The 27,765-nt window shown below is 43.1% G+C and overlaps 2 protein-coding genes across 2 annotated transcripts in view; one reads left to right on the forward strand and one right to left on the reverse strand.

Annotated features, from left to right (window-relative positions):
* Positions 1–19,195, forward strand: part of Lcp2 (lymphocyte cytosolic protein 2) — a 43,624-nt gene extending 24,429 nt beyond the window's left edge. Inside the window, exons 8-21 of the mRNA XM_057774796.1 lie at positions 1,480–1,577; positions 2,984–3,050; positions 3,147–3,230; positions 5,928–5,953; positions 6,099–6,118; positions 6,220–6,336; positions 7,645–7,675; positions 8,114–8,126; positions 8,802–8,931; positions 10,684–10,733; positions 12,573–12,667; positions 13,364–13,441; positions 15,149–15,304; positions 17,533–19,195. Coding sequence (XP_057630779.1) covers positions 1,480–1,577; positions 2,984–3,050; positions 3,147–3,230; positions 5,928–5,953; positions 6,099–6,118; positions 6,220–6,336; positions 7,645–7,675; positions 8,114–8,126; positions 8,802–8,931; positions 10,684–10,733; positions 12,573–12,667; positions 13,364–13,441; positions 15,149–15,304; positions 17,533–17,655 — 1,088 coding nt within the window. The 3' untranslated portion in view covers positions 17,656–19,195. The remainder of the gene's footprint in view (positions 1–1,479; positions 1,578–2,983; positions 3,051–3,146; positions 3,231–5,927; positions 5,954–6,098; positions 6,119–6,219; positions 6,337–7,644; positions 7,676–8,113; positions 8,127–8,801; positions 8,932–10,683; positions 10,734–12,572; positions 12,668–13,363; positions 13,442–15,148; positions 15,305–17,532) is intronic.
* Positions 19,196–20,897: 1,702 nt separating this feature from the next.
* On the reverse strand, positions 20,898–24,891 carry C7H5orf58 (chromosome 7 C5orf58 homolog). Its single transcript, XM_057773382.1, has 3 exons — positions 24,828–24,891; positions 23,103–23,196; positions 20,898–21,046 (listed from the first exon to the last, which is right to left on the reverse strand). Exons 2-3 carry the CDS (start codon positions 23,194–23,196, stop codon positions 20,898–20,900), a joined length of 243 nt encoding a protein of 80 aa, XP_057629365.1. The 5' UTR covers positions 24,828–24,891.
* Positions 24,892–27,765: the final 2,874 nt, after the last annotated feature.

Here is a 27,765-nt window from a genome sequence, read left to right on the forward strand (position 1 = left end):
AGAAAAGTGAACCCAGGTTGCTGAGTGTCTCTCGGTGTTTGTCACAAAGACAGAGTGAGCAAGATAGACCTCACTCGCCAGCACTCTTAGTCTCCTGGGTGAGGCAACACCAGACAATTGCATCGTGTCATTGTTTTCATCAAGCCAGCATAATAAATGGGCTTGCTCCCCCAGGCTGTGATACTTGAGAGGTAGTCTTTGGCTGATAATCAAATAGTGTATTGAGAATGAGAAAGAGTTGGTTATATGAGGCTGAGTGGGGGTAAGGGAGGAACATTTGAAGCACTATGGTTGTACAAAGGCTCTGAGGTCCCAAAGAACATGACAGCCTGTGGGGTGGAGAAGACCAGGCTTGCCCTTGCCTTGAGCCCATTTCTTCTGGACAGGGAATGACATTCTTCCCAGGGCTGACAAAAAGGTGGATCAAGAGAGCACTCAGTGCTTTTTCAACCCCAAGTTCCAGACTCCTTCCACAGTCCTCCTAAAACTAGCATAGCCAGTATCTTAGTGCGGGTTCCATAGGTGTGACAAAGTGCCATGCCAAAAGCACAAGACGCCAGGAGGCCCTTGGCCACTCGCGGCTCATGCCTCACAGTTCTGCTCTGGCCTCTCCCAGCTCAGACTGGGAGAAGCCGGTCTCGGGCAGTTCTCTGCAGCCAGAGTGATAAGGGTGTCTAAGGCAGACCACGTGCTATTTAACTTAGTAACAAAAATGGGGGGCAGCTCCTCCCTTTGCAGAAGGAGATGGGCAAAAGGAGGAAGTAGGAGGGTGAGGCAGCCCAGAACATTTGTGAAGGGAAGGAAGCCACAGAACAAGGGGCCCATGAGGGGTAGCAGCTAATGTAACTCTGATAAGCACCTTCGTGTGCAGTGTGAGCATATATATATATATATGTGTATATATACACACACACACACACACATATATATATATATATATATATATATATATATATATATATATATGTCTCTGTGCATGCATGAGTGTCAGCATACACATGTGTTTCTAGGTACTCACATGTGCATGTGCATATGAACTTTATGTGCATATATGCATATATGTGCATGTAGGCTTATGTGTGCATGCATGTAGTCCACACATGTAGAATTGTATCTGAAAAGTCTCACTGGGGTAATCCTATAGTGGCCTCCCTTGGTTGGCAGTGTCTTAGACATCACCTGTTGGTGTGAGGTATTATGGGAATTATCCCCATGTATGTGAAGAGTCATACCAATTTAAGCAGGAAGAGGAGCAGACAGTGGCCAAGGGCTTCCTGTCTCCTGTAGGACCCAGACTGGGTCTGACTCTGCAGCTAGGACTCATGCTGGTGTTGGAGGTTTGGAGGACAAGGATCTGGTGCTCTTGGCACCTCCAGCTGCATGGGCAGGCACAACATGTTCTAAAGAGAACCCTGCCCTTAGACAACACTCACTTCAAATTTTCATTTCTTCTTCCATTTGAACATTGTATTTCTACAGACCGGCCTCCCACCAACAAGGTCTCTCAGCAGCCTCCGGTGCCCCCGCAGAGACCAATGGCCGCCCTCCCTCCGCTGCCAACAGGCCGGAATCACTCGGTAAGCCTCCTCCTTTTCTTTCAGGCCACTTTGGGTCCACAGCAATTATTTCTTTAGCAGAGAGGAAAGGGACTAAGCTTCTTTACCTGGTTCTAAATTTGTAAGAAACGGGGAAATGTGTACCCACAAGCTCCACTCAGCGGTTCGATTTTGTGGTGTTATATAAGCAGTTTCTATTCATGTCATAATGTTTGTTGCCGGTTTTGGCAGCATAAACAATATGAACTGCGTGTTTAATGAGAGATTCCTCTTTCAATATTCATCTATCTAACTGTGGGAGAACTAAGTCTGATCCTGGTGTTGCCTAGGTTCTCAATCTAGACTGCCCTCCTACAAGCAGTATTTCGCCACCTGCTGGCCAGATCTCAAATTTCAGGGATGAATACCTTCAGACGAAATTTCCAATGCAGTGAAGCCAGGGAAAAACAGTGGTAGCAGGCCCCCATTTCCTGCCTTTTCGGCGTTCAGTCTGGCTCACACAAAGCTAAAGAAGTCAGCTTCTGGCAATGTGCTCTTTCTGCTAGTGGCCAGGGCACCTTAAAAACTGTGGCAAGTGCCAAGGTGTCAGGACCAAAAGGGAAGATTAGGGTGAGAGGAGGGCCCTGGCAAATATGGAAAACCTCTTTCTCATAAATGGCCCCCTTGTGCTGGCATAGCACCTTTGTTTTTGAAGTCTGGAGATTTTCACCTCCACCACTAGGAGGCAGAATTTGTCCATCACGTTGACAGATATTGATTGGGCAGCCACTGCACACCAGTGTTCTCTGTGCCAGGGGAAGAACATGAACAGCACAGAATGTCCTAACTTTCATGAGGTTTTGATGCTAAACAAGTAAATAGATATAGAAATGATTTGGAAATGTAGTTAGGCAGAAGACCTGGTAATGCGACTGAGGGTACCAAACTGATACTCAGCTGGTACAGGACAAGCCAGTCATGTAGAAAGCATTGAGAACACCCCAGGCAGAGGAGGCATAGCCACAGAGATGTTCAAGAGCATGGATGTGAGAGCTGTGAGGAGATCCTTATGTAGGGACCCTGAGAGCATCCAAGAAGAACATATAAATTCCTTGGAGAGGCAGGCAGGAGAATCTCATGTAGGACTTCACATGGGGCTTGGGTTTTACCTCTGATGTGACTAGAGCCCCTGGAGGGCTTGTAAGGAGCTTTTGCTTGGTCCTTTGCTGTGCAGAAAGTACTTTTCATGAGAGAGTGAGAAAGCTCAGAAAGGAAGTGACCTCCCCTGCTCAGCTGACAGAGAAGATGACGAGCTGCCAGTGAAACCTGGAGATGGAGAAGAGGGTGCAGATCCAGACAGATTTGGGGAGACAATGCCACAAAGTCTTGCTGAGGCATAGATGGAAAAGCTTAGAAATATCTGGATTTTATTTTTTAATTTCATGCAGCCACTATCACCATCCCATCCCAACCATGAAGAACCCAGCAGAAGTCGAAACCACAAACCAGCGAAGTGTAAGCATAGGGTCGCCTTCTGCCCGCCAGCCCCCCTACCCCATCCCCGACCAGTAGATTTCTTCTTTTAACTGACCTCAACCTTTTCGACCCCAGTGCCTGCTCCATCAATAGACAGAAGCACGAAACCTCCTCTCGACCGCTCACTGGCGCCTCTTGACCGAGAGCCCTTCACACTAGGTTGGTATTTCTCATATTTTATGCATAATGGCCATGGCTGTGTTTATAGCGCACTAAGTGCATCTTTTTATATGCACCGTCTCATTTTACTACACACTGTTGGGAGAAGCATCCTTGTTTTATGGAGAAAGAAACCGAGGCACAAAGCAGTAACTTTCCAGAAGCACCTAACTACCAAATGATGAAGATAGAGACCTAAAACCAGATCCCCTGCTCTTAGTCCCTGGGCTGTGCCTGCGCCACCAAGACTGTGAAGCATCCTGGTACCCAGGGAGGAAATGGGCTGAGAGGCAGAGCTCTGGGAGGGCTGTCATCAGCTCTTTGGGCTGCTACTTCTTAGTATGCTGAACCTGGGAGGTGGTGACTTCCTTAGAGACAGTCTCACCATAAGGAAGATGTTCTCTTAGGAGAAAATGTTTTCTAAAATTCTAAGTACCATTCGGGTGTCAGAGTTGCCCTTTGTTGTGGACATGTGTAGTTGATTAAACACTGGACTTTTCTCATAATTTACTCATGATTCAAACTGCCATGATTCTAGCTACCCTTAAAGTTATTTTTTAGGTCAACTCTAAAATTTAGCTATCATTTATTGAACACCTAGTAAGCGGCAAGCTCTTTATATCCTTAAGCCAAGTCAGTGAAGGGGGTAACTATCAGCCCCACCTCTGAGATGATGAAACAAGTTCAGAGAGGTTGAATGAGGGGCTCAGTTTGCGTAGGTGGGTTGAAATTTGAACCCATGTCTTTCTGACTTTGAAGTGCGTGCTCTTTTACATCCTATCACATGACATTGAGGATCTAGGCTTTGAACCTGCTAAAGACTAGGTGGACCTGGTCTAGAAGCACCTAAACTGAGTAGATATAGAATCCAGATCTCAGCTCCATCCTTCCTCCTCTCCAGTGGTACCCTGAACAAGGCCTTTGCCTCAGTATTCTCCTCGGCTGGCCAAATGACTTTGAGATCTTGGATTGGAAGCTACAGCTTGCTGTTATTTCCCGGATGCACATGCTAACTGTGCTGAGTCATGAGAAGCTGTGTTATCCATTGAGTTTAGAGTTCACCATAGAGAGCTGCACATGTTATATAAAATGAGCCAAGTGATGGTGGTGCATGCCTTTAATCCCAGTACTCGGGAGGCAAAGGCAGAAGCAGGTGGATCTCTGTGAGTTCAAGGCCAGCCTGGCCTACAGAGGGAATTCAAGGACAGCCAGGGTTGTTAAAAAGAGAAACCCTGTCTCAAACAACAACAATAACAATAACAGCAGCAAAAGCAAATAGACTTGACTTTGGACTCTAACCATTTCCTGATAATACATTCTTGACCTTTGAGTTGCATCCTTGTCCATGATGCTGCAGAGGAACTAATGCTTAGACTTTGCCCATAAAATTCCCAACATGAAAAGAGCATAGAAACATCAGAAGATTGCTGTTTGGTTTTTTTTGTTTGTTTGTTTCTGATGAATCAAATACTTTCTTAAAAATGAAAAATCTACTTGGTCAAAGACTGTTAATTTACTTTTGGGGTACCTATTTAAAGAAGATGTTCAATCTCAAACTCTTTAACTATGTACTAAACTTCTTTTGTGCCACGAGAATGCTCTTCCCTTGGCCAGTGGGTTATTAAAAGTAGACAATCTTCTTAGACCTTCCTGGGTCTACCGTGAACTCAGACCTTATGGAATGCTGTGAATATGTGATTCAGGTGGACAGCATCAGCATGAGTCTTGGGGTGCTAAGCATGCGAGGGTGAAAATGACAGAGGAACTAGCCAGCGTTTGTCAGTGCTCACCCATCCTGTCCCCGACCTTGCATATAAGTTACCATCTGACCCTCATGGCAAAACTACACTGACTTCACAGCCATGGAAACTGAGGTCCAACATGCTCAGGTACTTTCAGGCCTGCTTCCAGATTACTAGAACCTCATTAGTAAGGTTTTCATCACATAGAAAACAAAAGGCCCACCTAACGCACAGGATCTCAGATACAATAAATAATCTAAGTTGTTTTGAATAACTTGGCATTAAAGAGTTCTCAGGTATAAATACTTGGCCTCAATGTCATCTGGTATCAAAGAAATAAAAAAAAATGAGCAAAGAAAAATCATTCACACTGCCACTACCACCACGACTACCACCATGACCAACCCCACAAAGACAACCATCACTGTGACCACCAATACCACCATGACCACCACTATCACTATCACTGTTGCTGCTGCTGCTGCCACCACCACCACCATGACCACCATCGTCACCAATCAAATGTTTTCTGGCACACCAGGACAATCTCCTAAAGTCCCAAGTTAATTTTTTCCAGAAACCAAATGGTGTTCTTTGCATAATACCAAGTGTACCACAGGAGTTGGAGGGAATTGAAGCCAATGAAAGAAAAATAGAATCCCAAGAAGTCAACCATCAATTGATGCTCAGTTATACTATTTCACACGACTGAGCAGCAGCACAGACGCCCCCACTCCCCACATCCCATTAGCATGTACTCAGCTGTGTGACTTGGACAAACTCAACAGTGTTTTTAAGCCAAGAAGATCAGGTGCTCTGCAAAAGACCCTTCAAAATCTGGAGCCCAGGCTTGAAGCCAGTCTTCCCCGGAGACCCAGACATGGTGTTCATCAGAATTTGCTTCTCGAGCTCACACTTGTCCCAAATTGAATATTCTGCTCTGTCTCATTTCCAGGAAAGAAACCAGCATTTTCTGACAAGGTAAGCTGTTTTCCTGGTTGGTTTGTGGTTTTAGTTTTTTTTTTTGTTTGTTTGTTTGTTTGTTTGCTTGCTTGCTTGCTTTTTGTCTTATCTTTATTCTTTGGAATGTGCTGGACCCTCACCTTTGTTCTTTAATGTCTTGCAGCCCTCAGCTCCTGTGGGAAGGTAAGCCTCTATTGTGTTCTAGCCCCAGAGTTTCCCTGTAGGTCTCTGCCTAGTTAAGGTGGTTTCTCTACAAATAAATCCTTTCTCTGCACACCCAGCAGGACTCTCGGGGAGCATATACCCAAGATACAAAAGCCTCCTCTGCCACCAGCCATGGACAGACACGAAAGGAATGAAAGAACTGCACCCCTGATAGCGAAGAAGCCACCGGTTCCCAAGTAATTGTCCCGCAATGCTTGTAGTGGGCCCTTGAGCTCCCAGCACTTGGGTAGGAGGGCAGGGACTCCTGTCCTCGCTGGTTAGATGATCAGTACTCAGGTCTGTGAAGAGAATGGAGTCTGGATGAGGCGTGAGAGAAGCGCTGGGTGGGGGTACAGGGTGGCTGCTTGGGGAGACCCTGCTGAAGCAGCGCCCTTTTTTGTTGGGTTTCCCCACCTTGCCGGACTGAAGCCTGAAGAGCACAGAGAAGTTGTATTTGTCTGTTTATGTCATTAGGGATCAGAGAACAAGGACTGGGGGTGGGGGTTAGTTAGGCCAACGTTAGCTTCTTTCTTACTGCTCAACCACTTTTACAACCACAGGAGACTGAGTTCTGCTCTGGCAGCTTTGCCTCTGCTATAATAAAATCATGTATGGTCTATTTACCAAGTGACACATGTGTGCCCGGATTCGGGACCAGCCAGGCTACTTGGGGAGGAAGCAGTGAAGTTCATTATCTCATCTGCCTATTAAGATTCATAACCGTGGCCTTGGCTTGGCTGTTGTGAGGATTCAATCAAGAATAGGGCTAGGGTGCACCAAGGAAATCCTCTGTCATCCACTTTCATAACATTTTAATGCATTACTTAATAAAATCGAAATACAGGAAAAACAATCATAATTGCCAAAATATGAAAATGTCCAATGACAAGGGAAGTACTGAGGGGTGCCAGAGAAGCTTGTGACGCTAGTTAGTCAACAAATTCTTCTTCTCTTCCCCCTTCTTTCCCAGGAAGCACAGACACCTCTGCAGCCCTTAGACAGCTATTGCCAAAGCTATTGGGTTGGCTTGTTCATCTGTGCCAATGGCACCAAGCCCCTTGTGGAAAAGCCCAGAGCAGGGGCCTTTGCCAACAGCTTCCTTACTACCCGAAGGGTGGACCCTGTGGTTGCTGGTTTAAAACTTCAGCAAAGAAGAATATCACTGAAAATGTTTCTATTTGCATGGAAAAAACATCTACTCAGTGAAATTTAATAGCTACGAAAAGCTGACTAAACATATATATGTGTATAATTATGTAATTATTTGCTACAGTAGCTCTGCAGAACAAAGGTTTGCCTAGCTCAGCTTGCAATGATAACAGAGCATCCAGTGGCCAAGTTTCCCTTCTCTCCCTCTCCCCAGCATTTCTGCTGGCATTTGCAACATCCCCTTTGGCCACGGCTCAGTGGGTTTTATTTCTTCTTCTGCAATTTACTGACATTATATTCTGGGGCTGGCTCTTTGAAGCTCTTGATGCTCACTTCTGTGCTCTAAATCATTTCAGGCATGGACGGGGACCAGACAGAAGGGAGAATGTAAGTGTGAAATGTCATTTAATAAATGCTTGGCACAGGGGCAACCAGTGTAGGGTCTGGGGAGGTGGGCCTCCATCTGTCTTGCCCCCATCTGAAGTCAAGTAACGAGAGCAAGACCTCCAAAGAATCTGTTAAATGCCAGTTTCTGCATCTTTACTTAGAGTTCATCAGGCTGAACTGCCCAGCTCCTCTCGCTCTGAGAGGCCCCTGGTGGCTGACTTCTTGCAGTCTCATTCCCAAGGGTAATTAGCAAGGAGATTGAAGGGCAGGAATGGAGGAAAGGGTCAGGAAGATGCTGCAGAGCACAAGTCTCACACAAACGTTCCCAAGCCTGTCTCTTCTCCTTTGAAAACCTCCACAGCTCACAAAAGGGGGGCTTAGCTTTGATGGATGTTACTTGATAAAAAGCTAATATCTCTTATTATTTTTCCCATACAGGATGAAGATGATGGTATGTCTAGAGATCTTTTTTACAAGCTATCCTCATTTCTTAAAACCTTTATTCTCTCATTTTTTTTCTGATCAGTTATTTAAATAGAATTATTGAGTATGGAACCATACATGTCCATTTAACACAGACAGACATACACCAATTACTTTACCTCACAACCATAGTAAAATGGAACCACTTGGTTGATTTACCAAGAAAAACTTAGGTTCACATGTTTAGAACACCTAACTGCACAAGAAATTGCATATATATCTTGGATAGAAAATTTTCTAACATTTATACCCTCTTACATACATGGGTACAGAATCAGTAACTGTGGATGAACACAATATCATGTGCTTTTAGCTTGCAAAATACAAAATAAAAATTGTAAATCATCTCTGCAATTCACAAGTTTCCCACTAACAATTCTCTCCTAAGTAAGCCATTGAAAATTAAATTAAAAATTCACCATAGAGAGCAACAGCAATTTTGAGTGCATTCTAAGGCAGTGAACTATCTAGAAAAAAATGAGGTAGGTTATCTTCCTACCATTTGCTAATTACATCTTTTGGATTTTTGTCTCTCCATATGCACTGGTTTGGGGCTTGTGTTTGGTATGAGCTGGGGAGGTACTCTGAATGTCCCCAGATGTGAATTCTGACTATATATATATATTTTCTTCTTTTCTCACAGTGCATCAAAGACCTTTACCCCAGCCATCACTACCTCCTATGAGTTCCAACACATTCCCTTCGAGATCTGCCAAGTCCAACCCCAAGCACACATTCCCGCTGTCTCATATGCCCGGGGCCTTCTCAGAAAGGTTAGTGGCTGTCACCAGTTCTAATGCAGCATCATGTCTGGGGCTTGTGTTCTAGCTTCATGTCTGTGGCTGTGACAAACACCCGCCGAGAAGCAGTGTAGAGGATATAGGGTTTCTTCTACAATCTTAGATTCTAGACCCACATTTCAGGAAAGCTGAGGCAGGGACTCGAGTAGCTGGTCACATCATATCCATAGTCCAGAGCACAGAGAATTGAATGCACCCACGTTCCCTGCTTGCACACTTTTCTGCTGGCCAACTTCCTTCCTTCATAGACAGATCAGGCCCTAACCCATGAAATGGTGTATCTACCATGGGCTGGATCCTCCTACCCCGAGGAACCATCAAGACAATTCCCCACTGATCCACCCACAGGCCAATGTTCCAGATAATTCCTCAGTTGAGACTGGCTTCCCCAGAGTTAACAGTTACAACTAGCGAGCACAATGTAGCCTTGTGGCAAAATGCCAGGTAGCTTGAGGAGAGAGATGAGCCATTGGGCAGAACTGTCTTTGCTTAGAAGCGAAATGAGCTTGGTGAGTAACCTGAAAGCTCAGCTGTCCTTGAGTTTCTGAGCTTGGGAGGAGTGGGTGTTTGGCTTGTCTCACAACTGTTCAAAGGCTGACAGAAAATGGCGGGTGATGTCACTTGCTTATTTCAAACAAACAAACATTAAGAAATCCAGATAACTGAAGTTCCTGGATGGGGAAACAGAGACCGCGTTGCCCATGACAGGCTAAGCAGTCATGCTCGGGAGCTGTTCTCAAAAGCATTGTTTCTCTGAAACTAGACTAATAAGACCATCCGGAAACAGAGGCAAGGCCGGAAGAACCAGGCAAGACCCAGACCATCCCTGCCCAGGAAAGCCAGCTGCTCACCAGGGCTTCCAGCATGCTAGCCCCCCAACGCTTTAGTATTCAAAAAAAAAAAAAAAAAAAAAAAAGCCCAGCTTCTCTTCCTATATACTGTGGAAAACCGACCACCAATACAAGCCTGTCCACTTTTGCCAACTCTCTAGGGAAATTCTTAAAGTCTTCCCTTTGCACTGGGGTTTTCATGCCTTCAATTCTTTCCATTTATTTTTCCAGCTGGTTTCCTCTACGGCCATGTCCCATTGTGTGCTTTATCTCACACACAACTCTAGCCCCATTTTTTTTTTTCTTGAAAATTGCCAACAAGAGGACCAGGTATGCAGAGTATTACTATTAAATAATATTACTATTTGGGCCAATGGCTGGTGCTAGTGCTTAGCATAGAGAGATCAGATAGCATTCCAGGGCTTCCACAGATTTGCTTCCCCATCCTGGCCTTGCAAATGTCTCTCTGATGCAGCAGCACCCAGCCCTTTGTTCCTCCTGGACCCACCCTCTCTCTGCAGACCATTAGCTCCTGGGGATTTACTGTTCGCAAGCACTCCAATTAGTGGGTCTTTTCTTTGGCCATTCCATAGACTCAAAGACCCAAACCACAGCCCCATTTTTAAAATACCTTTTAAATTTGGTTTACAAGCTTGATTTTTATTATTGTTTGCCTTTGGCTTGTGAAGCACATTAGACTTCGTCCATCTTGGGACACAGGAAAGTATGTCAACTAAATTCCCCCCTCTGCCCATCTTCTATGATGCCACAGAGGTGTGGGGGGCAGCAATAACAAAGCAAGAAGCATCTACACCCTGGCTTCTTAACCCAGCTCCCCAGTCAGGTCCCATCTCTCCAACTCAGCTTAGAGCTTGTTCTTTTTCTGTCTCAACAGTAACGTTGGCTTCCAGCAGAGTGCCTCCCTGCCACCATACTTCTCTCAAGGTTTGTACGTGATTACGATCTCTGCCAACCGACATGTCTATATGTTTACAGTATAATGTGACTCAAAGCCTTTAGGCAAAGGCTGTTTCCTAAAAGTTTATGACTTCTTCATTTAACACTTAATTCATTGTCTGCAGGTACAAAGGCTGTTGGAATGAGACACTACATAGAATCTCTCTCTCTCTCTCTCTCTCTCTCTCTCTCTCTCTCTCTCTCTCTCTCTCACACACACACACACACACACACACACACACACACACCACCGGTGCCACCAGAACCAGCACCAGCACCACCAACCACCACCAGCAGCAGCAGTAGCAGCAGCAGGCCAGCCTTTATCCCTCATCTTCCCATTCAGACCTATGTTCCTGATGGTTTGATAGAGAGTTTAGAGAAGTGCTAAGCTTCTTTGTCTTAGCAATGAATCTGTTCTCAGGTTGTGAATTTGGAAGCATATTCAAACTATAGATTATAAGAACTGAGCCCCGGAGATTCTAAATCAAACCAAATATGGTGGCTAAAATGTGTAATCTCCACCTGTGGGAGAAGATTAAGAGTTTAAGTCAAGAAAAAAGGTTTAAGACCATCTTACGCCAAAGAGCATGTTTGCAGCCAGCCTGGGCTACATGAGATCATGCCTCCGAAAAACAACAAAAGTTTCTGAGTCAGTAGGAGAGACCAGAGACTTTCTTTTTCTAATTATGCTGTTGTGAGTGTTCTCAATGTTCACTGTGTATATAGATACCTGAGAATCATGCCCAACTCAGGAGGGCTGGGCATCATCTGGGCTAAAATGAGACTACATTTTAGCAGGTTCCCAGGGGACACTGATGCTATTGGGTCATGTTCTAGCAAAGGCCTATGAGACAGGACTGCACTGGGATGGTTTTAAAGCAAGTGAGCAGTTTATGGTGGCCCCTGGTCTAACAGTTCTACAGCTTGGGGAACTTCAAAATCAAAACCAACAGAAAAACCGCAGCAAACACTGGCTCTAAAGTAAGACCATTCTCAAGCCCTTCCCTTTCTCTCTGTGTAGACAAGGAGAACATAATTATCTCTTCACTGCTGCCAATGTTCAGGGTGTTGCTGAAGCATTCCTTGTGTGACGTGATGGCAGGCATCTACGAAAGGCCTGCTTTTTGCATGTTCTTGCTGAGGAACATATTCAGACAATGTGATTTTAGGAATCGGCCCACATTATATTGTTTGCAATTTTAGGGGTTCACTGAACAGTCAGGGTCTTCTCTCAAAGTTTCACCAGCATGGTATGGAACATGGCCCAAAGAACCCTCATGCTTGGAAAGAGGTAGAAATTATTTTTCCAACCTCAAATAATTTTTTAGATTAATTAACTAAAAATTAATTAATTTCTTTTACATTCTGGGGGCAGTTTACCTTCCCCCCTTTTCCGAGCCTCTCGCCCACCCTCTCCCTCTGTTCCCACTTCTCAATCCACCCCTCCTCCATTTCTGTGTAGAAAAGGACAGGTCTTCCCCATGGCTACAACAAACATGGCTATCAAGTTACAGAGAGACTGAGCACCTCCCGTGTATTAAGGCTGGGCAAGGTGCCCCAGTATGAGGAGTAGTGTCCCCAAAACCAGTAAAAGAGTTGGAGACAACCCCTGCTTCCACTGTTAGGAGTCCCACAGGAAAGCTAACCTACACAACTGTAACATATGCAGAAGGCCTAGGTCAGTCCCATGCAGGCTCCTTCCAACCTCATATTCTTGACAAATGAATGCCCCTGCTGTCATGCGGCATCTGTGATGGATGTACTATGAGATGAGAAAACAATGAGCAACAGTAAATTAATTTTCACAATATTTCGCTTTGAAAGGTTCCAGCAACAGACCACCTCTCAGAAATGAAGGCAGAAACTTACCCTTGCCAGTTCCAAACAGGCCACAGCCCCCATCTCCTGAGGAAGAGGAGGTAATACAGCTTTTTCTACTTCTATTTGCCTTTCTCCCTAGCAAAGGGACCTTAACAAACTCTCATCAGCTGCTCTGCTATATTTGTGTCTTCGGTTAGAGTTTTGTTTATTGCCATTTCATTAAGAGGGCAGCTGTGTAGCTCAGTGCTCAAACCCTTACACCATGTAAAGCCTTGCCCTGAATCCATAGCTCCGCACACAATAAACCAAAAACTAAGGGGAAGATGCAATGAAAAGAAATGTTTTCTTCAGTGTTCTCTCTCAGTCTTTGAGGGGCATTAATAAATGAGAAAAACAATCCCATTTTTTCATGTTTCCTGCTTATAGCCATGAATGACTAAGTCTCTTAGTTGCTCCATTAAAAGAGATTTTTCATTAAGTATGTTACTACTATATAATAAGCTGGAGAAGTTCGTCTATCTTTGCCTTTCCAGATGAAAGGTTCCATTATATAAGGGAGGCTCCTACATAGCTGCTTTTGCAGCTAGTGGCAAGATAAAGAAGCAAATTGCACAAAATGTCTTCCATCCATGCAGTCCCCTCTAAGTGATTCAAGTCAAGAAAACAAATGTTTCAAAACCCAGAGAACTGAGGTGGTGATTTATGGGAAATATTAGCTTTTTCCCTTTTCGTTTCTTTTCACTTTGCTTATGTAACTACAGAACTTACAGTGCTTTTAAATTTCTTATTTGCAGACTCCATTAGATGAAGAGTGGTATGTCTCTTATATTACCCGGGCAGAGGCAGAATCTGCCCTCAGGAAGATAAACCAGGTATCACTCTACAGTTTATATTTATGCACTTATAAATATTAGTGGAGGAAGAGAAAGATATGCTTTGGGACTCAAGTATGAGCTAGCTGCTGCTCCTGCTGCTGTTCCTTTAAGAGCCATTAGTGCTGCCATCCTCCCTGCTAGCATCCTCCAAGCCATTACTAAACATCGGTTGGCAAATATTAAGCAGTTTCATTAATGAATGTGTCTCTTTTTGGTCCAAAGAATCGTGCAGCATTTCAGACATCTTGTTAATTCATCTTCCTAACACTCAGTTACCATTCAAATTCATGAGAAAGGCCTATCTAAATTGAAGGCTTATCTGCAAAGTCTCCTAGAAATTTCTAGGTAGTCTTAATGTTATAAAGTTTTGCTCATGTCCAATGCTGACCCTTAACCCTGAGTCTCCCAGTCAGAAATGGGAGAACAACAGCCCTTCATCTTTCACACTGTTAAGGCTACAGCAACCATCTTCAGTCTCAGCAGCAGATTTGATCATCTGGGGGTTGGGGTGGTTTTTTTTTTAATCTGCATTTCTGAATTTTGGGGTGATAGTGGGAGTACAGGATGGGCTGAGGGAGTCTTCAGACTCCCCAGGTTACTGAATTTCAAGCCAAATCTGTGACTCACTGGTCCAGAGGGAAGTTTCTTTACCAGATATGTTTTGACTGGTTCAATTAACTATGAACAAAAGGAACAAAAGCTTCATTATTGCATATTGATGGCTCTTTAAAACCCATTCTAATTAAGTACATAGAGGAGGGATTTACATTGCTCTTACTAATTAGCTCTATTTCAATATTAGATCTTTGTCATGCTTTATTACATTGCAGTAATTCTTGTATGAAAATTACAGAACAAATCACATTTTACGAAGTGTTGGGGAAAAGGGTAACAAGAACATAGAAAGTCCACATTCATTTTTGTTCAGGTGTGAAATGGGTAAGAGGTAAATACAGCAAGTGTGTGGGGTAAGGGAGGATGCATTTCACAGGCAAACAGTGTGTTCTGAGTGAGAAGGTGGAAAGGCAGTTTAGAGAGTTAATCGAAGTGAGCAGTATACAGTAAGTGAGCCACCTTATTTCTTTTTTTTTTTTTTTTTTTTTTTTTTTCGAGACAGGGTTTCTCTGTGGTTTTGGAGCCTGTCCTGGAACTAGCTCTTGTAGACCAGGCTGGTCTCGAACTCACAGAGATCCGCCTGCCTCTGCCTCCCAAGTGCTGGGATTAAAGGCGTGTGCCACCACCGCCCGGAGCCACCTTATTTCTTATGGCTCTTCACTCACCTGATTGTTTCCATTGCTGAAAAAAATTTATACCAAGAATCTTCAAACGCTGGGCGGTGGTGGTACACACTTTTAATCCCAGCACTCAGGAGGCAGAGGCAGGTGAATCTCTATGAGTTCAATGCCAACCTGGTCTGCAGAGTGAGTTTCAGGACAGCCAGGGCTACACAGAAAAACCCTATTTGGAAGAAACAAAACAACAACAAAAAGCTTCAAAGATATTAACTTGGAAACTTCAGATACAAGTTCAGCTAGCTGTCTCCCATAATAATCAAAAGATCCCGGTGACCTGGGATCCCAGCTGTGAGAAGAACTCAAAGTCAATTGACAAGTGCCAGCTTTGCGGGCCCCTAGAGGCTTGCCTCTTCCAGGCAACAAAAGGACTATTCTTTAACAACATTAACAACAGCATCTATTCTTCTAGGATGGTACTTTTCTGGTAAGAGATAGTTCTAAGAAGACAGTAAACAATCCATACGTCCTCATGGTGTTGTACAAAGACAAAGTTTACAACATTCAGATCCGTTACCAGGAGGAAAGTCAAGTGTATTTGTTGGGGACTGGACTTCGAGGAAAAGAGGTAAGGGCTCCATGCTTCACTCTTTCCCCCAACCCCATGCTGTATAGCAGCCATGCAGTGAAATCACATGCTGAATAGTAACCATGCAGCTAAATCACATGCTATATAGCAACCATGCAGCTAAGTCACATGCTGTATAGCAACCATGCAGTAAAATCACATGGTGTATAGCAACCATGCAGCGAATCACGTTCTATATAGCAACCATGCAGTTGATTCACACACTGTATAGCAACCATGCAATGAAATCACATGCTATACAGCAACTATGCAATTAAATCACATGCTGTATAGCAGCTATTCAATTAAATCATGCATTGTATATCAATGATGCTGTTAAAGAACTTTAGTAAAGTCACCCACTTACTGAAGGAGAGAAGACAAATACTACAAGTGACTTATTCCACTAGAGGGGTCTTTCATGTATTTTCATTTTAAATAGTCCAACATCATAGGTTTAACCTGCTTGTGATGCTTGGGACTAAACCTGGGGTCTTATGCACACCAGTCAGGTGCTAACACCAAGCTCTATCACTGGTCCTGTAGTGTAACTTTTGAAATTAAAAAAAAATTAAAAAATACATTTAGGAAGTGTCAACAGCAGTAAGTATCATCTATTTTGACTTCTTTTTGACGTAATTTCAATGTAAGATTATGCTTATACCTATAAAACATTATTTAAAATACCATCAAAAAGCCGGGCGGTGGTGGCGCATGCCTTTAATCCCAGCACTCGGGAGGCAGAGGCAGGTGGATCTCTGTGAGTTCGAGGCCAGCCTGGTCTACAAGAGCTAATTCCAGGACCGGAATCAAAAAAGCTACAGAGAAACCCTGTCTCGAAAATTAAAAAAAAAAAAAAAAAAACAAAAAAAAACAACCATCAAAGGGGTTGGAGAGATAACTCAAAAACTGAGTGCTTGCCACTCTTGCAGAGGACTGGGACTCTATTCTCAGGATCCACATTGGGTGATTCACAACCTCCTGCAACTCCAGTTCCAGGGACTCTCATGCCCTCCTCTGGCCTTCATGGGCACCTACATGCACACGGTACACATAGAGACAAGCATGTACACACATATACAGAGTAATAATAAAAATTTTAATTTGAAATCCCATATAAGAAAGCAGAGAACCCTAGAATTATGTTACAGTAATTATTGCAATACTTGGGGCATTTCTTGCTAAACTGAGACATTTGGCTCTGTGAAGATGGCCATATTACCAAAGAAATTATCCTGCTTGACTAGGATAATTTGGTGTGAAAATAATCATTAGGTTGCTCTTGAGGAAGAAACCAACAAACGTAACATCCTAAGACTTGCTTTTTTTATGTTACACAAAGAAAACCATCTGATCAAGACATTAACAGAATTAGAACAATTCACTAATAATTTTAAATACTTTAAACAGTGACAGTGCTAAGCAGAAAGGACACAATTTTGGTCAAACATTTGGGTCACTTGTTCTCTGTCGACGGAGCTGCATACTCTTCCCAGAGGCAGAGTGTCACCTCCCAAGATTTCTCTGATGTGAAAACACATTTCCTCAGAGGGAGGAACAACTGCACAATCCAGTTTAGGTACAGCTTGGACTCTGGTCGCATCTAGAGGGCTGGGTGGGTCTAGACTGTCTGCACTGGGTGGTCTAGGTTACGGTTACTGATCCCTCATACGGGAGTGTGGAGGAGAGAGGGGAGAAACTGTCACACCATGCTAAAGCTTCACTTCCAGATATGACCCCCATCTGACCTCCTAGTTCTTTACACCTCCTAAAAGTTTGGGTTGTGTCAATGTGGGGATACAGAAACCCAAGCAGAAACAAGTATCATGATGGAAATATTTAGGGTAAATTAGCCACTGCAGCAGAAGTCAAAGGTTTCCTTAAAGAAAAAAAAAAACTTCTATTTTTGTGTGTGTCATGACACATGTGTGGAGTTCAGAGGACAACTAGTAGGCTTAAGTTCTCTCTTCCCTCTGTGTGGGTCCTGAGGATTGACTTCAGGTCCTCAGGCCTCTAACCATTCAGTCATCTTGCTGGCCCAACCTAACGTTGCTATCTCTTACTTAAAATTTCTTGACTATTAATAAAGAAATCTCTAAAATACCTGACAAATTCTATTTTTCCCACAAATTTTCCAAACTCTGAATCAAAAAACAAAGAAAACGACAGTTATAAAATGTGTACTGTCCATTCTGATGTTAACTCATTTTCCCATTTGACTTTTCCAGGACTTTCTCTCTGTATCAGATATTATTGACTACTTCAGGAAAATGCCACTGTTGCTCATTGATGGGAAAAACAGAGGCTCCAGATACCAGTGCACACTGACATATGCTGCAGGGTATCCATAACAAGTCAGCCCAGCAGGTCAGCCTTCGTGACTCCGTCCTCAATGCGGGAAGATCAAGCGACCTTAGGAAATGGTTGAACACTTAGGATCAAAGCAAGTCTCTCAGTGTGGGCACAGTGTTTTGCCCTTCCTTTAAAAAGTGCTTGAAGGTTGCGGAATATCCCATAATTTATTTATTTTCTTCCATGTCTGCGAAGTGTAGAAGTAATCAGGTCCACATATGAAGTCCACATATGAGTGGGTTTGCATACTTCATCTCAAGACTTGAGATTCTGAACAATCCATCCCAGAATACTGTACTTTCCATACTACAGAAATAATGTGGGGCAAGTTTAAGAAATGGATCATTTTAGATATCACAATTCTATAACAGAAACTTTATCATTCTGAGGTAATTTGTTTTTTACACAACTTAAAACAATTAAAATTAATTTTCGGAGCAGCAATAACTTAAGAGGCTTCAAAAACATAACTCCATCCTTTCTTATTTGGTTTGCAGGGAGTATTTTTATGTATTTTTCATATTTGAGATAAATGCATGTTGGGATAACCTCCTGGGATTAAAGTTATCTTTTGCTTTACTCTTTTAGATTCTTAAAACAACTTTATTGTTTAGTCCATGCTGTTATATTTTGGTTTTAAAGTAAATGTAAGCTACAAATCCTCTAAGAAGGAAACAGTTTTAGAATCAGTGATGCAATTTTGCTGTCAAACACACTGGGGTTTATGATTCTTCTTTAATCCCCCATATCTATATCCACAGTGTATCTCCTCCATGCCCATCTTTAAAAGCATTTTCTAGTACTGAAGATCTCCTGGGAAGATGGTGCACACACACACTCCAGCCCAACTCCCTACTAGATACTTCTTTTATTAGTTGGCTTTCATTTAGAAAGCTTGTCATTTGCTCAGTATGGTCTGTGGGCCTGCGGTGCATACAGGACACTCAAGTGAGAATGTATGGAAGACATCTGTGCAGCTCATGGTGGCTGGGAGGCAAAAGGAAAGGAAGACCCGATAATTTCCCTCAAGGAATGTACCTACTGACCTAACACCATCCCACTGGGCTTGTCCTCCTGTGGTCAGTCCTATCACTACCCATTGTTGCCCTGGTGTGTGGATTAAGCCTCTAACACAAGGGCCTTTGAAGATTACCTATCCACACCTCAGCTGTGCTTTTCTGCCCTCAAAACAATAAGTGTGCTGTGACTCCCATCTCGTCCTTCTCAGATTGGATTATAAACTTTTCAAAGCATCTCAACTCTCCTTCAGTTTATAAACCACACTTAATGAGTAATACAGTTGTGTTTTTGTTGCCTTACCATTTGTGACTGTACGATGGTGTGGGAGTGATGCCTGTTAAGACAAACTGTATGTCAATGTGAATTTTGGTTGCCCTAGGCTAGCAACAGGTGATATGAAAGTCTTAGTCAGTCATGTGACCCCAGGGTACCCAACAGTATTTTACAGTTTTATATGTTGCAAGTAGTTTTTTTTTTCCTCTTTTGGTGGTGATGGGGAGCTTGTGAAAATTCAATAAATTAAAAACACATATTCAGTATTTTAAGACAAATTAGAGTTTGTGTTAGGTGACTTTGCCCAGCTGCAGGCTAATGTACATGGTCTGAGCATGTTTAAGACAGGCTAGGCTGAGCTCTGATGTTCAATAGGTATTGTCAGTAAATGAATTTTCAGTTCATAATGTTTCCCCTTGTCACTATAAGTTTTATCAAGACATCAGCGTAAGATGAGAATTTGCAGTGTTGTTCATGTTTAGCAAGCCATAACCTAGTATTCACTGAACGCTGACATGCCTTGTTCTTCCAATCTCATTCCTTTGGGACTCTCAGCATCACTTTGTGACTTTTATTGACAAATATTTTGATTTCTCTGATCTACAAAATTTTCAGGTGAAAAAGAATACTATATACTTTTATTTTCATTAGTTAAAAACAAAAAAGTTATTTTTTTTTTTTAGAAGGGACCTTAAAAGTCACCAGGTTAATACAGCAGAAACATTAAGGTGAGTAGGAAGAATGTGGAAATGCTTAACAAATGACAATAATGTTCTACAAAACCTCATCCTTACAAACCCAGAGCTCTCAATTTAGGACCCAGAACTTGGAGATGCTAAAGCTGAAAACACTGTGTTAATTTCCTCAGAAGGATGCCCAGCAGCGATTTATAATGTCTATAGTGTGTAAAACACTGAGCTAGGTCCTGGGGAGAGAGCAGCAGGACACTGCAGGCATTTTTATATCTGAATGTGATGAAGTTGAAGGACATGGTAGATCTCAAAGCATCTACTGGTAGATCTGATGGTTAAATTTGTCAACTTAACTGGATTTTAGAATCAGGTAAGGCTGTGTCTGTGAAGATGCTTCCGGAGAGGTTCAACTGAGGGAAGACCCTAAATGTGGGCTGAGTGCCCAGAGCAAAATATATCTCTTTGTGCTTCATAATGGCGGATGCAATGTAACCAGTTGCCTCACAGGCCACCACTTCCTCTCCCTGCCATCATCAACCATATTCTCTCAAAGTATAAGCCCAAACCAACCTTCTTCCTTTAAGCTGCTTCTTTACAGGTGTTTGCTCACAGAAACAAGGAAAGTAGCAGTGGATGACGTGAGACAAAATGTATTTGAATCTCTTAGGGTAAAGGGGCAAAAATGAACCCGTGGATAAGGTGTTTGCTTCCACTCTTATGACTGCAATCACGGGATTCTCATGTTTTCAGGATGAGCACATGCTTTCTTTGGGTTCTTTCAATTCTATTCTTGTGCCAGCCTTGCCTATCTGAGCCGTGGGCCTTATGATCCCAGCTGGATCTACCACCAGTGCTCAGCTCTTTGCTCATGGATTCACATCTTAACAAAAGTTAGGCCATTCAGGGTCCCTCTCTGGAAAGAAAATCGGTTCTTTTTAGCCACACCCCGCAAAGGCAAAGCTGTCTGCTCCTGTGCTACTATCATCTTCTACCCAGCACATGAAGAGCCTGTCCACACCAGAGGACAAGGCCAGCACATCAGACAGACAGCTCAGTTTCCAGCATCAGACTTCCAGCAATAGTGTAAGCAGTTTCCCTTTGAGGCATTAAAATAAAACAAAAACAAAAAAATCAGTTTTCAAGAAGATGATAGGCTTATTTATAATTTTATACTGTTTTAAATTACACTAATAAACTTAGTTATTCTAGATTTTTAAGTCAACAAAACCAGAAATTTAAACCAAATAGAAAAAAAATCAGTCAGATAAACTGATAGAAGCAAGGGCTACATCTGGTATCTCAGTCTCTTCAAATGAGTGGCTTGTTTCTGCTTCCTTGGGGTCCCGAGTCTTCTTGGGCTGACCAAAATGGAGATTGAGGTCACACAGCAGGATATGGGAGAGTTCTGTGTAAGGAGAAGACATGGTGGCACCGGTGTCATGACAACTTGTACTGCTTTAAAGAGCTATTTCCTAATTTCTAATGACATTTTCAAATATTTCCTGTTCAAGCTACTACTGAGGTGTGACCCATTTTGACTGAAAACCATGGGTAGAAAGGCGCTCCGCCATCCACCAGCTATCTTCCTACACTGCAACACTGTGTAAATATATCTTAAACTTAGCTAACTTACATGTGCACACAGTACACACAATAGGAGCCACCACTAAGACATTACAAAGACAGGCTTCTGGTTTCAACTTTCCCTGACTGTCATTTTCTTAGGTTTTATGTGTGTGTGGTGGTTTGCTCTCCTTTGGTGGTGTGCTGATTAATCTTTGTTAACTTGGCACAAACCCATAACTAGGAAGAAGGGATTTCAACTGAGGAATTGCCTACATTAGACTGGCATGGGCAAGTGCCTGTGGAGGCATTTTCTTGGAGGTGAGTGATATGGATGTGAGCAGTGCCATTCCTGTGCAGGTGCCTAAGTGTATAAGAATGCAAACCGAGCAAGTCAGTGAGCCACATCTCTCTGTGCTCTCTGCTTGGGTTCCTGTCCTGACTTTCCTTCATGATGTAAACTGCAGGTGGGATAAACCCTTTCCTCTCCAAGTTGCTTTGTCATGATATTTAATCATGGAAACAGAAAGCAGACTAAGACAGGGTGGGTGTGAGTATGCTAGTATTTCTCTGTATCTCAAAAGACATTTTTCCTTTCTATTTCTGCTATTTGCTCCTGACTAAAGACGTTCTTTTCCTGACTCCCCACCCCTTCAAATATACCTGAAGAGGAAAACTTTTATTAACTCACTATTTAACCTTCAATTTTACTTATATAGGTCCTCTTCACAGCTGGATTTTGTAGTTACATCATCCCACTCTGGAGAAAGGGGGCAGGCTTGCTCCTAACTATACTTGTTTTGTTTTTTAATCAGGAACATGATGCTGCAAATGTCCCCTAGTTAGTAAATCGCTTTTCTCCCTATTTAGAACTTGGCCATTGCCTTATTACAAGCCTCCTCTCTCCCAATATATTTATTTTGCAGTAATGGAGATTGAACTTGGGGTCCTGTGCGTGCTGGGCAAGCCTTCTATCATTGCTACATGGCCCTCATGTTTTTATAAGGAATGGAGAATTGCTGGAGCTGTCAGTATAAAGGCTTATAAAAAGATATCACAGGCAGAAATAGTGTCTGTGTGTGGCCACCTCAGGAGTAATGATGAGCAGCAGAATACATGGACAGTATACAGTATACGGCAGAAGATGGAAAAACCTGGCCCCAATGAATTATTCCAGGGCTGCCCTCACTTCAGATTGTCTCTCTCCTGGTGTGCATCACATAGGTGGTATCTGTTACTTGCAGCTGCAGGTCCCAAAAGTGACACAGAAAACATCTACAGGGTTGTAAGAATAACTTTACACTCAAAATAGGTTTCCAGGGATAGTAATGGGACCTAGAGATGAAGAGAGTCGGGGTACGGATCTTAGCTAATTTCCTGAGGAACTATCGAGAATGAAATGGGTTAACTGATGAGAGAGTTTCCCAGCATGCTGCGGGGAGAGCTTATCTCTAGAAATATTCAATCAGAGAAAGTTCACATGGCTAGGAGTAAAACAGGAGAACACATCATGACCTTTAAGATCTATTATTACACTAAGAATATATTTAAAATGACAATCATTTCATTTATAGATTCAAACTTTTAATTCTTAATCTGGCAAAACCTCAGGGGCTTAGTAATGAATGATTCATGGATAAAGACACTGAATTTTGTGGAACATGGTAGTCATGTAACTGTTGAAGGAAGGGAAATTTAGTCAGGTAGCTAACTTAGTGGTGTCAGAATAGGGATTCAGGCCTAGCACCTTCAAACACATAGTTGAGATTATACTGTAAACACTTCTTATCAGGACAATTATAATCAGCGGAGAAACTACCCTAGCTGAAGCACAAATTAGCTCGAGCATGTCTTGCATAGCAGTGGCGTGCAAACGTATTGACTAAGTCCGTCCTTACCTTTCATCTTCTTCATCTCCAAAGAAATTGTATTAATGTTCTTAATCATGGCTTCCACTCTTTGCTTGTGGTCATGATGATTATTCTTCAACATCTGATTATAAAAGAGAAACCAGAATGGTGTACAAAGCATCGTTATTTTCGTGGGAGGCTGGTGAGGTGACTCTAAATCCAGTTCCCAACACTCACACTGGGCATCAGACTCCCACAGCTGCAGGGGAGCCAATGGCCTCTTCTGGCTTTCCAGATACCCATGCACAAATGGCACAAACACACACAGTTGAAAATAAATTTTAAAAAGTTATTTTTAAAAATAGTCATGTGTATTTTAAAAAATAATGTAACTTATAAAAGAAAAATAGCGATTTTAAACTAAAATCATTGTCTTTCCTAAATGGTTAGGGCAGTTACAACCTAGGGAAGCATCAACTGGTTTTGTCTTTCCAGGTTTCAAGTGAAATTGTATCTGGAAACAACTTCATCTGGAATTCTTGGGATGAAGTTCCTTCTCTATCAAACCACATCCACAAGATGGGGCCCTTACAATAGAAACAAAGTCCCCTCTACAGAAATCCTCCGCATTTACAAACTATCTTACAATTCAGCAATTGTGAGGGACCTTTCCTAATATCATGTTTAGCCAGTGTCTCCGACTCTTGAATGACAGTGCCCACTTGCAATTTCTTTAAAACGAAAAGTTGATGTGATTACATAGAATTTGTCGACAAGGGTATATCTAAAAATGTATAAACCACCACACTGTGCTATATAAAGTACAGTAAATATATCTAACTGAGGCTGTCTGCAGAGAGATGGCTCACTAGATACTAACCTTTTAGTCAAACTTCACAAAATGACTTGAAAAATAAACTACAATTAATTAGCCCAGGCCGCTCCTGCCATCTAAAAGCTGGGAAGTCACACGTCAGTCAGGACTGTTGGAGCAGGATAATGAAATCAAACCGCCAAGTTGGACCTTGTCTTTGTACTTTCCTGAATTCCAGCCATCTGTCCTATTTCCCCTCACACTTCCTTTACAAGAGCTGCAAAAATTCTTTTCTTTTCTGGACATTAATGAATAAAGCGCACTTTGCATCCACCTCTATGTCCCTGAATAGTAACACAAGAATTCCAATAATAACCTCACTTGGACACGCCAAACCCAGGACTCGGGTTTTTTTTTGGGGGGGGGAGGAGAAACATGGCTGTAAATAAGTATAAAACTTAATACTGATAAAACAAGAAAATGAAACTAACAGGAACGTCCTGAGCCCCACACAGTGGGTAGGGGAGTGAGCGTCAGAGGGCTTAAGGTGCCGAATCCTACAGGGCTGGCGTCGGCTCAGCTTAACCCTTATCCAAATGACGTCACACAGAAGATCCAAGCCCAAGGACTAGAGGGTGTCAGAGCCAATATGGCACACAAGCGGGCATGACGTCACTAACGCCCTTTCCCCCTGCCCTGGGCACAGCCCGAGTCCTCAACCCTGACAGAGGGTTTCGGGGTCAGAGTCTGTTCAGAGGTCTTCTTCCTGGGCCCCACTAACACCCCCTGAGGACCTCTGCTCTCTGGGAGTCACCGAGTTCCCGCTGCCCAGCGGCTGAGGACAGGCCTAAGGCAGCCTGGAAGTTTCCACACCCCTCATCAGCCTGCGGGTGCCCGTTCTCCAACCACCCCTCAGCCGGGAAATTGGCCTGGTGACCGAATGGTTTCAAATAACTCACCTTCCCAACTGCTCACCACAAAGAAAAGCCTCGTCACCGTCAACGGACCTTGTGCGTACGGCTCCTCAACAGTCAGTCAACTTGACGCTAGGTGTGGAGAGATGGCAGGGAAAACCAGGATAGGCTTCCTGATTGGCCAGCGTCTCCGCCTGCATGATTGGCCAGAGTCTCTGCCTGCAGCATTCTGATTGGGTAGTGTTTTCACCTGTGGCATTCTGGGAATTGTAGTCTTAAATAAGCAACTCAAGGGCAGATTCTGAATTCCAGACTGCAAGTGACTCCTGAGAGTGCCAACAAGGCCTTGCCGTTTTCTGCTTCCTAGGTGCGGTTTACCTGTATTTCTCTTTCCACAGTGCAGGGTTGGAGCTAGTGGCAGATTCTAGATTGACTCTTGTGGCTTGAAGTCAAATTTACCACTCCTTCAATTGAATAGATACAGATAAACCCTGCAACCCTCTGATACCAAACCCCTTATTGTTCTTATGGAACAATAAAAAATATGCTGGAATGATATTCTGAGGGCTGAGATAATTTATCAGAGGTGTTTGGTAGTGATAACTGTTCCATCCCTAACGGTTTGCTTTTTTCTTTTGTTTCTTTTTTTTTTTTTTGCTTTCGAGAAATTGTTTCTCTGTGTAGCCCTGGTTGTCCTGAAACTCACTTTGCAGACTGGTCTGGCCTGGAACTCACAGACATTCCCTTGCCTCTGCTGGGATTAAAGGCATTTGTTATTATCATCCAGCTTGCTGGTGTCGGTCTTAGAAATTTTTCAAATGCGTAGGCTACAGATGAGCTGACAGATACAGTGGTTTCTTGCCAAGTGGAGAATCTGGGATTCAAGCCATCTTTGCTTGCTTCCAAGAGGAATCCCTGCCATGACATACTCAGGCTCTGGCCCAGGCATTTGACCTGGTGTTCTGGGCTATTACTCTAGACCTGCTGAGATCTTAGGTCTCCAGCACCAGGTGCTAGAGCGTTCTGTTTCCTCCAGGCCTCTCACACGGTACAGGCGAGCTTTACTGAATCACTGCCTTCCTGACAAGCCACAGCACAGTCTGTTGGCCATTTTAAATTTAGCCTGCCTCCCGTTTAACCGCATAGAATTTGTCTGACGCCGAGTTCAATACATGAGGAAAGTGTCGGAATAGCTAGCTGCGTGGTCCTAGAAAACTTCCCTTTTTCTTCTGAGCCTTCCTTTCCTTGTTGGGTTTCCTTGTGAGAGGCACAGGGTAAATTTCACTCGTGGTTGGGTTAACATATAACAGCCTATTGCAGATAACATTATTGTGGCACCTAAATTATTACTACTATCTCGTCTTAAACTTCCCTCCCTTTAAATTTACTTTAAAATTTATATCATCAGTATAAGTCTAATAAAATGTGACCAGAAGGTAACAGGCGAAGACAAAGCAAATGAGAATGGGACAATATTTTACATTTTGTGAGCGTGCCTCTGGATGCTGTGTCTTCAGAGTTTGATCTTTGTTTAAATGGGTTCTTATTGATGAGGAAAGTGTCACAAACTTAGACTCCCATCTGAATGGTATCAGAAAGAGTGATGGCAATGGGTTTTTGATCCTATTGCACGTACTGGCTTTGTGGGAGCCTAGGCAGTTTGGATACTCCTCTTACTAGTCCGGGATGGAGGTGGATGGTCTTTGGACTTCCCACAGGGCAGGGAACCCTGATTGCTCTTAGGGCTGACGAGGGAGGGAGACTTGATTGGGGGAGGGAAATGGGAGGTGGTGGTGGGGAGGAGGCAGAAATCTTTAATAAATAAATAAATAAATAAATAAATAAATAAATAAATAAATAGAAAAAAAGAACTGGAAGAGGAGTAACTCACCGTGAGTCTATGCTGTTTGATGCCCATGTGCCTGTATAAGCATCCTTCATATCACTGGTGGGATTTGTTCATCCATTGGGGGATCCCAGATTCGATGCTCTCAGACAGTCCTTCCCTTTCTAAAGCTTCCTAATACTCCATGAGCTAGAAATAAAATTTCAAATTCCTAGAAATAGACTTTCTGAATCAGCCTTCCACAGTGCTGTGTGGTTAATACAGTTTCCTGTGCCAATATTCCTCTTGCTTAATATTTTTAACATAATACTTCTGTTTGGTACTCCCTTAATATGTTTAATGTAACGACTTGATGTCTTATCTCTGTTTGGTAATCTGAGATATGACAATATAAGTAGGCACTAAAGAATTGACAACGGGTATTCTCTGAGCTCTGTGTGCCATGTGTTATGTTCGGAGCTTGACCCTGATAGCTCTGAAGCAGCTATTATCCCAGCTACATAGAAAAAGCAGAGCATTCTCACACAGCTTAACTCCTGCTCTGCTCAAGGGTCCACAGTCAGGAAATGGCAGAACCACAGAATTCATCCCGTGTCTGTGATTCGGGCCTTCTGTTATTTTCTCTGCACTATGATGGCTGCTTCCTAGGCCAGATTGCCACCTGCTGGGCTGGATTTTTGTCCCTCTCAAATTCTTGTGTTGGAACGCTAGCCCCTAGCCCTTCAGAATGTGAGCCTACTTGGGGTACATTTAAAGATGTCATTGTGACTTAAAGCAGAGAGGGGTTAAAATTGAACGGCATCACTTTGTAATAGTACCTTATATGGAGAGGGACTCTAACAGGCAGAAAGAACCAGGAATGATCACACAGAGTAAAGATCCTGCAAGGACACAGAAGGAAGGAGGCTCTCTGCAAGCCAAGAAGCCCCCGAAGGTGACAGCATCCCTCTGGCCTTGACTTCCACACTCCGGAACTAAGAGTGGCTGTTTCTGCTGTCCGAGATATTCTACCAGTGGTGTCATGTCAGGACTGCCTGGCACACGGATAGACCATCTTGTGATGGTAAATGAGCCCAGCCTACCTCCCAAAACTTTTAGTTTCAATTGACCACTGGACATAAATACACACAGGCACAC

Source organism: Chionomys nivalis, chromosome 7, assembly GCF_950005125.1.
Source record: "Chionomys nivalis chromosome 7, mChiNiv1.1, whole genome shotgun sequence".
Taxonomy (NCBI): domain Eukaryota; kingdom Metazoa; phylum Chordata; class Mammalia; order Rodentia; family Cricetidae; genus Chionomys; species Chionomys nivalis.